At 36.5% G+C, this 13,701-nt stretch overlaps 1 protein-coding gene across 1 annotated transcript in view; it reads left to right on the top strand.

The window, feature by feature from the left end:
* NPEPPS (aminopeptidase puromycin sensitive) overlaps nt 1-13,701 on the top strand; it is a 94,010-nt gene that overhangs the window by 50,995 nt on the left and 29,314 nt on the right. Inside the window, exons 3-5 of the mRNA XM_078437239.2 lie at nt 2,109-2,186; nt 10,642-10,763; nt 12,218-12,325. Of these exons, the coding sequence (XP_078293365.2) occupies nt 2,109-2,186; nt 10,642-10,763; nt 12,218-12,325 (308 nt within the window). The remainder of the gene's footprint in view (nt 1-2,108; nt 2,187-10,641; nt 10,764-12,217; nt 12,326-13,701) is intronic.

The following is a 13,701-nucleotide window of genomic DNA, read 5'->3' as shown; positions in this document are numbered from 1 at the left end:
TACCCATATCAAACTTAAGTCCATGACTGATAAGCCTACCTCTCTGTCTTTTTACCCTCTCTTTTAATAACAGTTTTATTGAGATAGGATTCACATACCATACAATTCACTCATTTAAAGTGTACAATTCAGTAATTTTTAGTATACTCACAGAATTGCACAGCCATCACCAGAATCAATTTTAAACATTTTCATTACCCCATTAAGAACGTACCTGTAAGCAGTCACTTTCCCTTTCTCCTCAAACTCCCAGCCCTAGGCAACCCCTAATCTACTTTCTGTCTCTATATAGATTTGCCTATTCTGAACACTTCTTATAAATATGTGGCCTTTTGTGTCTGGTTTCTTTCACTTAATACAATATTTTTCAAGGTTTATCCTTACTGTAGTATATATCAACACTTTATTTCTTTTTGTTGTCAAACAGTATTCCATTGTATACCACATTTTATCTGTTCATCATTTGATGGACATTAGGGTTGTTTCCACTTTTTGGCTATTGTGAATAATGCTACTACAAACATTTGCGTATAAGTTTTTGTGTAGACATATGTTTTTATTTCTCTTGGATATATACCTAGAAGTGGGAGCTGGGTCTTATGGTTATTCTATTTAATAATTATTTGAGGAACTGCTGGGCTGTTTTCCAAAGTGGCCGCGCCGGTTTACATTCCCACCAGTAATGTACCAGGATTCTAATTTCTCTACATCCTCCCTTACACTTAGTATTTTCTCTCTTTTTGATTTTAGGCATCCTAGTGGGTGTGAAGTGGTGTTTCATTGTGGTTTGCTTTGCATTTCCCTGACGTTGAAGGATGTTGAGCATCTATTCATGTGCTTATTAAGGCTACCTCTTTGGCTGACTTCTGATGTTGGGAATGTGATGTGGTTGATCTACCTTAGCTCTTTTCCCTCAAGTGTCAATTGAGCATTCTGAAGTATCAAATAAGCAATCTTTTGTTACTACTGGTAGAGAGTAAATCAAAGCTGTAATTTAATCCACGCATCTGTTTTCACCTGTATTTCTGTAAAATGCAACAACAAAGAATTTTATTGGAAGTATGACCTGTATTTTACATTTGATTTTTTTAAATTTTTTATTTATTTTTGAGAGAGCAAGAACCAGCAGGGGAGGAACAGAGAGAGAGGGAGACAGAGAATCCCAAGCAGGCTCTGCACTGTCAGCATGGAGCACAATGTGGGGCTGGAACCCACAAACCATGAGATGATGACCTGAGCCGAAATCAAGAGCTGGATGTTTAACCGACTGAGCCACCCAGGCACCCCAGTATGACCTGTATTTTGGTTGGAATTGTTACCTATCTTTGGTTAGGGGACAGAACTTTCATTGATATATTTTAACACCGAAATCTTGGCAATTTGCTGTATCTTTCGAACGTTCGTGAGTAAAACTACAACATAGAAAGCAGTATCTTGTCTGAGCCAGGGATGCCTGGGTGGCTCAGTTGGTTGTACATCCAACTCTTGATTTCGGCTCGGGTCATGATCTCATGGTTCATGGGTTCGAGCCCTGCATCAGGCTCTGTGCTAACAGCTCAGAGCCTGCTTGGGATTCTGTCTCCCTCTCTCTCTGCCACTCCCCCGCTCATTCAGTCTCTCTCAATAAATAAAAGCAAACTTAAATATCTTAGTCACACAAAGATGTGAATGAAGCATGTCTGGGAATCTGGTAGAAGACCTTTTCACATTTATATTAACCCTATTTCCTTTATGTTATGAAAGTTTTGTGTATTAATACAGATGTATAATTGTTTTTCATGAGCCTTTTTAACTCAGGATGTGGCCTAAAATAGGTTAGTTTGAAATGATACTTTTGTTACTACAAACTTAATTTATTAATTTAATTTATTAAATTAAGAATATTTAGTTTTAGGGACACCTGGCTGGCTCAGTCGATAGAGCATGTGACTCTTGATTTCAAGGTTGTGAGTTCAAACCCCACGTTGAGTGTGAAGCCTACTTAAAGAAAAAAAAAAGAATATTTAGTTTTAGTAGAGATTTTGCTCTTAAAAAAGTTAATTGTTGCAGTCTAGATTTGTCTTAGTTCAGTCAGATACGTGAAGTAATGTTTTTTATTTCCATTCCAGAAATACATGCTACAGGATTTAATTATCAGAATGAAGATGAAAAAGTCACCTTGTCTTTTCCTAGCACTCTCCAAACAGGTAAGAGTCATGGCTTTTGTAAGATCCCATGATGAATAGTGACATCTTACTTCTTCCAAAGAAATTTGTTGTGTGCCTTTTTTTTCCCCTCACCGTTTTTTTTTTTTTTTTCTCAATATATGAAGTTTGTTGTCAAATTGGTTTCCATACAACACCCAGTGCTCATCCCAAAAGGTGCCCTCCTCAATCCCCTCACCGTTTTAAGCAGATTAAATATTAAGACAAAGCTTTTGAAAGAGGTTCATTACAGCTTTTGGGCCACCAGGAAAAAAGATGACCAAAACTAATGATCATCCTATCCTAGAACATAATGCATTGTTTTTCACCTTTTTAGTTTCACCCTTTAAAAAAATACAGTTACCCAGCTCTGTTTTTCCATACTTGAATCCACATGTCTGAGGCGAATTTCCCACAGATGATTTTGATGTATATTATGCAAGTGAGCGTACGAAAGGAAATATTTGTTGATATGAGACTATTATTAGGTATAAAAGCACAAAGAAAGGGGTGCCTGGATTGCTCAGTGGTTAAGCGTCCAACTTCGGCTCAGGTCATGATCTCATGGTTTGTGAGTTCAAGCCCTGTGTCGGGCTCTGTGCTGACAGCTCGGAGCCTGGAGCCTGCTTCAGATTCTGCGTTTCCCTCTCTCTCTCTGTCCCTTCCCCGCTAGCACTCTGTCTCTTTGTGTCTCTCTCAAAAATAAATAAACACTAAAAAAAAAAAACACACACAAAGAAAAAAGAAGACTGAGCTTAATGTAGTATAAGAAATTACATACAAGTCAATTGGTAAAGCACTATATGACTTTGATTTATGATCAATTTGAAAAGCAGCAGGTGAAGTACACTTGTGATGAGCACCGAGAGTTGTATGGAAGTATTGAATCACTGTATTAAAAATCTGAAACTAATATAACACTGTGCATTAACTAACTGGAATTAAAAGTTAAAAAAAAAAAAAGCAACAGGTAATTTGTATAAAGAAAATGCAAATGACTAAAACATGTGAAAAGACATTTGACTTCCTAGTAATGAGAAATATGAAAACAGCATTTACTGATACACCAGTTTTTGTCTGTTATGTAAGCTAAAGTTAAAAAAAAGATGCTTAATGATTTGACTACTTTGATATTACTGGTGGGAGTGCAAATCCATGCAGTGTATTTGGAAGGCAGTCTGGCAATATGTATCAAAAGCCTGGGGGGCCTCAGGGGCTCAGTTGGTTAAACTTCTGACTCTTTAATCTTGGCTCAGGTCATGATTTCACAAACTGTGAGATCAAGCCCCCTGTCAGGCACTGTGCTGACAGTATGGAGCCTACTTGGGATTCTCTCTCTCTCCTTCTCTCTCTGCTCTTTTCCTGGTCGTGCTCTCTCTTGCACTCTCAGAAAAAAATAAACTTAAAAAAACATGTCTAAACATGTTCATGTCTTTTGACTCAGCAGTTCTGAATATAAAGAAAAATCCTAAATGCAAGAAATGCTTTATGCTTAGAAATGTCTGTTGAGACATTACTTAAGGTAGTAAAAAATAAGAATGAGTATATTTACCCAACAGTAAGGGAATAATTAAGCTAATTATGACATATCAGTATGGTGGAATATATATAGCAATTAAAAGTGAGGCTATGAATCCTTAATGCTGTGATGTGCTTGTTATAGTGTAAAATCGAAAAGCAGAATACAAAATTACATATACAGGGTGATGAATCATATCCCTAAAATTGTACAAATAAAATGATATGTCTGGTTGTTGACATACTGATTATTTTTATTCTTATTTATACCTTTTTTTAGTTTCCGTAATTTTTAAAAATGTTTATTTATTTTGAGAGACAGACTGTGAGCAGGTTAGGGGCGGAGAGAGAGAGAATTCCAAGTGGGCTCTGCACTGTTAGCACAGAGCCCGACATGGGGCTTGAACTCATGAACTATGAGATCATGACCTGAGCTGAAGTCAGGAGTCGGATGCTAAATTGACTGAGCCACCCAGGTGCCCCAGTTTCCATAGTTTTTATACTGATAATATATTGCCTAGTATTTTTAGAAAAAATAAAAAAACCTTTTTTTACATTTACTTATTTTTGAGAGAGATAGAGCACAAGTGGGGGAGGGGCGAAGAGAGAGGGAGACACAGCCTCCGAAGCAGGCTCCAGGCTCTGAGCTGTCAGCACAGAGCCCGACGTGGGGCTCGAACCCACAAACCATGAGATCATGACCTGAGCCGAAGTCAGACACTTAACCAACTGAGCCATCCAGGCACCCCTAGAAAAATTTTAAATCGGAGAAGTTTTATTTTTTATTTCAGTCCTCTTTTCATTTTGCCTTTTTCTAACTAGGATTTCTTGTATGAAATGATCATAAAAATAAATGTTTTGCCATGAACATGTATTAAAAGATACTGAATAATATAACATAAAAATTGAGATTTCTCTTCCTCTGATCCCTTCCACTTCCATCATCTGGTGAATCCTTCAAGAGATATTTCATCTAGGGGCGCCTGGGTGGCTCAGTCAGTTAAGTGTCTGACTTCGGCTCAGGTCATGATCTCACAGTTTGTGGGTTCGAGCCCTGCGTTGGGCTCTGTGCTGACTGCTCAGAGCCTGGAGCCTGTTTCAGATTCTGTGTCTCCCTCTCTCTCTGCCCCTCCCCTGTTCACGCTCTGTCTCTGTCTCAAGAATAAATAAACATTTTTTAAAAATTAAAAAAAAAATAAAGAAATATTTCATCTGTGTAGAAGTATATACATACATTTTCATCTACAAATGGGATGATAAATCTCAGTGGCTTACAGCAGAGAATTCTTGCTTACACACAGCCCTGAGGACTGCTGCAGCCTTCTTTCCACCTTTGCCTAAGAGCTCCACTCAACTCACAACTCTTCTCTTTCTAGGACCTGTAGTAAACAGCTTCTGCAGCTCAGGGATGGGGACAGAAACAAACCATAAAGATACATTTAACGCTTCTGCACGAATGGTGGTATACTTGATGTCCATTCTCATTTCACTGGTTGAAGCAAATAGCATGGCCAAGCCCAAAGTCACTGGGGCAACAATTACCAGATATTTGATTAAACTTCTATGAAAGAGTAAAAAACCAGACAATAATAGAAATATAGAAACTTGCTAGAAGACAAAAATAAAGTCACAAAAAAAACCCACAAAACAAATGAATATCCTTAGAGATATTGTTAATAGCACATTCATCAAATAAGAACAGGACAGAATGTTATCAAACAGAATTAGAGCAAGAAAACTTTGGAAATTATAATACAGTAGAAATAAAAAAAACTTAGGGAGCCTGGATGGCTCATTCGGTTAAGCGTCTGACTCTTGATTTCGGCTCCGGTCATGATCTCATGGTTCATGAGTTCAAGTCCTGTGTGGGGCTGGGCACTGACAGTGCAGAGCCTGCTTGGGATTCTCTCTCTCCCCCTCTCTCTCTGCCCCCTCTCGCGCACATATTTGTGCCCTCTCTCTCAAAATAAATAAATAAATAAAAACGTAAAAAAAAAAAAAAGAAAAAACTCAATAGAAGTTTTGGAAAATGAAATAGAGGAATCTTACAAACGGGAAGAAGATTTGAGGACCATTCTATCAGAACCAACATCCATCTAGTAGAAGAGGGGACAGAGAAAATGAGAAGAGAAAATTATTAAAGACACAAACAAGAAAATTCCTTTGAACTGAGGGGATTGGAATCTTCATTTTGAAAAGGTACACCACCGAGAGGGACTAACTTAATAAATGTAAAAAATGCCGTATCATTGCAAATCTTAGAACTTCCAGGGATAAAAGTGAGGCTCTCAAAGAGTTTCTCCCCAAAGTCAGAGGGTTGGGAGGAAGGAGGGAATGCTAGCAGGTTACCTTCCAAGTTCAGGAATCAAAATAACAGTAGACTGGGGAGTGGGTAAAATGGGTGAAAAGGAGTGGGAGATACAGGCTTCCCTTTATAGAATAAATTGGGGGGGATTAGAAGTACAGCATAAAAAACATAGTCAGTGGGATTGTAATAGCTTGTATGGTAACAGGTGGTAGCTACACTTGGATGAGCACTGCAAAGCTTATAGACTTGCCAAATCACTATGTTTTATACCTGAAACTAATGTAACATTGTGTGTCAACTATACTTGAATGAATGAAAAATTTTTTTTTAAAAAGGGATAGTAGTAGACCATCAGGAACAATGGAAACTAGACCCTAATGAAGCCATTCCTTCAAAATTATGAATGAATATGATCCTCAATCTAGAATTAATTCTGTGCTTAGCCAAATTGTGAATTTAAAGACGGTAAAATAAAGATATTTTCAGATTTGCATGGTCATAAAAAAAAAATTAACTCTTTGTAAAAGATAAAGGAGTGGGAGATGTAATTTAACTAAAACTTTACTTTCTATAGTAAAAAGAAAATAATATGTAAAATTGAAAAATGAAGAAATAGCTGTATAAGCAAGGTATTTAGAAATCACAGAGTTGGGGTGCCTGGCTGGCTCAGTCGGTTAAGCTTCTGACTCTTGATTTTTGCTCAGGTCATAATCTCCCGTTTATGAGATAGAGTCCCGCATAGGGCTCTGCACTGACAGCTCTGAGCCTGCTTGGGATTGTCTCTCTCCCTGTCTCTGTCTCTGTCTCTCTCTCTCTCTCTCTCTGTCTCTCTCTCTCTCTCTCTCTCTGTCTCTCTCTCTCTCTCTTTCTCTCTCTCTCTCTTTCTCTCTCTCTCTCTTTCTCTCTCTCTCTCTTTCTCTCTCTCTCTCTCTCAAAATAAATAAACATTAAAAAATAATAATAAAGGGGCACCTGAATGGCTCAGTCGGTTGAGTGTCTGACTTCTGCTCAGGTTCATGATCTTGAGTCCTGCACTGGGCTTGCTGCGGTCAGCCTGTCAGCACAGAGCGTGCTTCAGATTCTCTGAAAAATCCCCTCCCACCCCTCCCTCATGCAAGCTCGCTTGCTCTCTCTCTCTCTCTCTCTCTCTCTCTCTCAAATAATAAATAAAACATAAAAGTTTAAAAAATAATAAAAATAAAATTCATACGATATATAGTGGAAATGTGTTTGCCATTCTAGTCCTTTCTAACTCAGCTCTACTCAAAAGCAAACAGTTTCCTATGTATCCTTTCAAAACTATTCCATAGTTTTGTAAACATGTCTGTATATACTGTTTAAGAACACAGACGTTAGGGACACCTGGGTGGCTCAGTTGGTTGAATGTCCGACTTTTGGTTTCGGCTTGGGTCATGATTTCATGATTTATGGGTTTGAGCCCTGCATCCGGCTCTGTGCTGACAGGGTGAAGTCCTCTTGGGATTCTCCCTCTTTGCCCCTCCCTTGTTGGCTTTCTCTAAATAAATAAATAAACAAACAAACCTAAAAAAAACCCATAAAGGTTAGCATGCCACGCATCATATTCTGTACCCTTCTTTTCCCCTTAATTGTGTGTGTATTTGGAGAAATACCGGGTGATACTGACATTTCGAAGAGTGAAAAACAGGTTCACAGGAAATGGTGGCATGAAGGCAGAGACCTTTACTCTCTTTTCATACAAATTAATCTGTCTTTAATTTTTTAGCATTTAGTAGGCTCATTAAATTTTTATTGAAGTATTTCAAGGTCTACATGAGGTTTTATAGCAGTTCTATCCTAAGCAGGATAGCAAATAGAGTTTTTGGTAGAAGTTGCAATTTTTCTGTTGTTTACTTTATAAATGAATTTATTGTATGTTTTAAAAGGTTTACCATTCCAAGCAGATAAGTATTGCATACACTGGATATTGAAATAAGGTGTCTAATGTGAGGAACAATGTAAATTTTGTACACAAACAGGTATAAAATTAGACAGTCTGGCAATCAGTTCTTCAGTATGCTGTAAATTTGATAAGTTGACGTTTATTAAGAAGTCTTTTCTCTCCTGTTTTTGCCCTAAAATTCTATATTAGTGTAAGCATTTTGTAATTAGTATTGTATGTGACACTACTTAAATTTATTAATGATTTTTTAAAACTTTAACTTGTGTTTTGTTTGAATTTCAGGTAATAACCTTTTCCAATACTTTGTATTTTGTTTAGTATGCCACTTTTTTGGAAGTGGTCACTATCAGTATCTTGTTATGGTTTGATGGCCTTGGAGATTTAAAACCGAGTAAAAGTGTAAGCAGCCTTTCTTATTTAGTTATGAGTTTTAAATCCATTTGTATTCCAAATAGGAAAAGGCAAAAGTAGATTTTCCATGGAGTATGAATTACATAAAAGATATTTTAACAGTTGACTTAGTGAAAACAGACTGGCAGTTTCCATTTACGGGAATTGCAACATAACATTGCATCATACAACTTCCCTTTAAAGGTAGTGGGTTTTTATAATCTATTAGATATTCCTTATAAACTTTATTAATGTGACTATATCTGCTTTTTTAAAGATTAGTGAATTCCTAAAGAAAACAAATTTTATACTATAATTAAATTCTTTAGTATATAATACTATATATACATATCATTTGGTATCACTCATTTAGAATTCTTTCACATTCTTTTATTGTATTCTTATTTACTGTCCCAGTAATCTGTCATTCTCTTTAAGAAAGTATTCATTGTCCCCTTCAGACAGAATGTCTGATTTTTAAAAAATCAGAGTCACAAACATTTATTTAAATAAACTTCAGTTTTTTTCCCAGCATGATTATTTTAAGAATGTGGCACTTTTGGGTGCCTGGCTGGCTCATCAGGAGAGCGTGTGACGCTTGATCTTGGGGTCATGAGTTCGGGCCCTGCGTTGGGTGCAGAGCTTACTTAAAAAAAATAAAAAAATAGAACATGGCACTTTGTTGAGTGATGACTTTGCCACAAAGGTCTGAAATTTTCACTTGAAATTCCTTTCAGAATGAGTTTGAGGTACGTAAGGAAATCAGTTTAATTACTTAATTGACATACTTAATAGACCACAGTGTTTTGTCCAGAAACAGTTCGCAGTTTGTCATTCACTTATTCTGTAGACTTGGACTCTTCGTGACTTTTGGACCTTTTTAAAAAAGTTGAATTTTGCAAGGTGAAGATTTGACTTTGAGAACATCCGAAAGGATATGTCAGAAAGATAGAGTCAAGAACATTTTAAACAATGTCAGTGGCATTGCTCTGTGGCATTCCAAAATGACAGTTTAAAACATTAGGGTATAAAATGTTTTAGAATGATTGCCTAATTACTTTATAATCATACTATGTCTTTGATTTGTTAGATTCCCATGCTCTAGCTCTTGTTATAAATAGGCACTTTTAAAAGGATCAAGTAAAAGTCAACATTTTTCTGGTTGGTTTTTTGGGGGGGTTTAATTTGTAAAATGTAGAATGGGATTATTGTTTTGTCATGCATCTGAATTTCATAGATGACTATAGATAATAATTTTTCTGTTGTGAAAGAAAGTATATATACTCACAAAAACTCCCATTTTGTCTAATTTGGTTTGCCCTTATACAATAATAGAATATATATTCAAGTTGCATTTTTATTTGCATTTAGTAATTATTTGATTAAATGTATTTCTTTTATCATTTCAAATGATTGAGGTGACTATAAGAGTTTTTATGCCCCTTTGCTAGCCAAATCATTGATCTTCCATATATAGTTCCTTACAAAAGTAGGGAATCAGTGTTCCATTTGGATTGAACAGATAAGGTCTTATCTTACTGATAGAGTAATTGGCATGAATTCATCTAAATGGACCAATTTATATGGCATAATTGGCAAAGGACATGAATTTTGGATTAAGCAGGCCTAAATTTTTATCTCATTCTTGCTGCTTACTAATCGTGTGACCTCAAGCAAGTTATTGAAGTCAGTTTCCTCATCTGAAAAAAATGGAGACTATACCAACTTTCAAGTTTCTAAATATTTTTAAAGCACCATGCACAGTAACATGTCATACATTTATTAACAAATGTTCGTTTCCTCTTCTGTTTTTATCTTTATGTATTGGTGATTTGAGATGAAGTTAATACAGTTAAAGAACTTAAAAAAATTTTTTTTAACATTTATTATTGAGAGACAGAGAGAGACAGAACATGATCATGGGAGGGGCAGAGAGAGGAGGAGACACAGAATCCAAAGCAAGTTCCAGGCTCTGAGCTGTCAGCACAGACCGACGCAGGGCTCGAACTCAGAAACTGTGAGATCATGACCTGAGCCGAAGTTGGACAGTCAACTGACTGAGCCACCCAGGTGCCCCAATACAGTTAAAGAACTTTATAAGCAGTCACCCTAAACATAATGTTAAGATTTACTTTAGGATTAGTCTGCCATTTCCTTTAGTAAATACTGTATTCTCTCCTTTGCTGGGAGAAGTGTTTGAGAAAGGAAAGAATGAGTTGAACATTGTAACAGGTCAACTAAGTTAGTGTCTTAAGGACATATTTTTAATAACTTGAACTAATATCTATATTAAAGTGGTTTTCGTTCATTTTCAATCACAGGTACAGGAACCTTAAAGATAGATTTTGTTGGAGAGCTGAATGACAAAATGAAAGGCTTCTACAGAAGTAAATATACTACCCCTTCTGGAGAGGTGCGTTATGCTGCTGTCACACAGTTTGAGGTATGGTATTCTTCTCTAAAATATTACGATCTTGATGTATAAACATTCTGACAAAGTTCTGTTCTATTATTTGCATGATTATTCTGTTCCCTTCATATTGGTTTATGTCTAATGTCTGTCCCTCAAATGAATTTTTGAGAGCTTTCATCACTTTGTCTTTTAGATATTTGAGAAACTGGTTTGTTTTTTTTTTAGAAACTTTTAAATCTTATCCATGTTAATTCATTTAATTTCTTCTAGTATAAATTCATTTACCTACTGCTGCTGCTCCTAATCTAAAAGTTTTCTGTGCTACCATTTCTTTCCTTATACCCTGTTTACTTTTCAAATAAGTAAGTAGAATGAATTCATCATTTATTTAACTTCTTTTAGAGTGCAGCCAGTCATCTAACATTTTCCTTGGGGAAACTTTTTTCCAAAAGTATGTGCTTCCTCTACTTCTGCATATTTTGTTCCTTCTTTTCAAGATATAGCATCTTGTCATCGGTTCTTTTTTTTTTTTTTTTTTTTACTTCATTCTGTTTTGTTAAAGTTTCTTTCAAAACTGAACCACTAAACGTTATTTTGCTTAACAAGTTTGCTCCTTTTTTTTTTTTTTTTTTTTTTTTTTTTTTTGAGAGAGAGCTAGAGAGCACAAGCGAGGGAGAGGGGCAGAGGGAGAGAGAGAGAGAGAGAAAGAATCTTAAGCAGGCTACATGCTCAGTGTGGAACCCAACGTGGGGCTCATTCTCACAACCGTGAGATCATGACCTGAGCTGAAATCAAGAGTCACATGCTCAACTGACTGAGCCACCCAGGTGCCTTTCTTAAAAAACAAATTAATTTGTTCTTTGTTTATTTTTAAAGGAAAAAATGAGGTCTCTTTAAGTAGGTCAAGTGGTGGCAGTTTTATGTGTAGTATATGGAAATACCATTAAACGAACGACCTGTTTAGAACTGATGAGGGCATCTGTCTTTATTCCTGTTGCTGTCATTTCGGATGAAGAACAAAGCACATCGAAGATTCGGGGCGGGGGGTTAATAAATCCAGAGAGGCAACCTGTGTTCCCAGCTCTGAATCCTTACTGTGTACTTGTTGACTCTCCTATGCTCTGTGTTTTGTAACATTACTGCTGAAGCCATTTACACTGAATTTTTGAAATGTTGAAATGTTTTGTTAAAAATATTCTAAAATAGTCTAATACTATAGACTGTTAAGATCTGTAGCAGACCTAATTCCTGGATTATTGTTTATTGTTTGTTTCTGTTTGTTTGGGGTTGCTGATGGGGCAGTGATAGTAAGCCTTATGTTCTCCCTGTAGTCACTGCCTAGCTTGTTGCCTGACACTGAGTAGAAAGTAAACATTTAAACAAGTGAAGGAATGGATGATAGAAATAAGACAATGGCAGTTACTTCATGAAATAGTTGGTTAGGTTAATTCAGTAATATTTAGATTTCATATTCTTTTCTTAAGGCTACGGATGCTCGGAGGGCTTTCCCTTGCTGGGATGAGCCTGCCATCAAAGCAACTTTTGATATCTCGTTGGTTGTTCCTAAAGACAGAGTAGCTTTATCAAATATGGTATGTATGTGTTTGTAAGTATATTTAAATTTTGAATAAGTGTTTAGAATATGTAGTTTGCTGGTTAGACGGAATAGCATGAAACCACGTAGCACACAATGCTTGATACAGAATGGGAACATAAATGTTAGTTTTCTTATTTCCAGTAAGCCCTCTTTTTTTAAACTGCCTTATTTGGAATTTCCCTCCTCATGGAAGAAATTCCTTATAAACTTTAATTTGGAAAACTAAATAAGTGATGAGTTTAATAAATATTACCTGAAAAAAAAAATCTGGCTTTCTTGTTAATAATGCCAAAAGATATAGCCATATAATGAAGTGTGTATTGAGGTTTTTGGTTGATTGTACTCTTGGAATATGCTCTTTTCACTGATGTCATTGATCTCTTTCATAAATAGAGTAGGCATTTACCACATGAAGTATATTGATTAAGACAGGGAGTACCCTATAGCCTATAATATGAATCTGGGGAACCTGGAAAAGCCTACTGTACCTGAAAATAACTGGCTTTTGCCTCCTTTATCGGTAGAGAGAATTCCATAGATAGAATGCCATTCTCTTCTCGAATATTCCTAAAAGGAGAATAATACATTAAACTGAGATATTCTTTTACCGTTTAGTATGAATGAAATTATCAGGTCTGTTCTTGAGTAAGTCTTCCTTGGAAGAAAGAATAGAGAGATCTTGAAGAAATGGAAAGCCTGAATAGGAAAAAGAGGGGTAACAAAAAAGAGAAACAAGGAACTCTGTAGATAAAAGTGGAGATTCTTCCACAAATTTGCTTAGAACCAGCCTTGGTATAGAGAATGCGCTAAATTTAGAAATCTGTACCCTTTGAAATGTAGATTTCACAATTACACTTCATTAATAGTTATTTGCCTTCTATCCCTCTTTCACTTGAAAAGCATTGAGGTCTTACATCCCAGTGCCTGGCATATAATAGGTATCCAGGAAAAGTTGCTGCTTTTCTCTCACAGATCCTTGGTAGTTTCAACACTTTAGCCCCCAACCTCTTAATGTATCCTTTAAAAAAAATTTTTTTTTAATGTTTATTTACCTTTGAGAGAGAGAGCGTGCGTGCTCCTGCGCAAGCAGGTGAGGGTCAGAGAGAGGGGGAGACACAGAATCTGAAGCAGGCTGCAGGCTCCAGGCTCTGAGCTGTCAGCCAGAGTCCAGCGTGGGGCTCAAACTCATGGACTGCGAGATCATGACCTGAGCCGAAGTCTGACACGCAACCGACTGAGCCCCCCAGGTGCTCCTATCCTTCTTAATGGGAGAGATTTTGACAGCATGAAAGCAGTGGTTGAATTGGGATAGATAAGTAAGCAGTACTGGAAAGGGGGAAGGAGAGGCAACACAGTTTATGGCTAGTATTT

Source organism: Panthera onca, chromosome E1 (assembly GCF_046562875.1).
Source record: "Panthera onca isolate mPanOnc1 chromosome E1, mPanOnc1 haplotype 2, whole genome shotgun sequence".
NCBI classification, from domain to species: Eukaryota; Metazoa; Chordata; class Mammalia; order Carnivora; family Felidae; genus Panthera; species Panthera onca.
The sequence above is the reverse complement of the archived record's forward strand: the minus strand, read 5'-3'. Positions and strand labels throughout refer to the sequence as shown.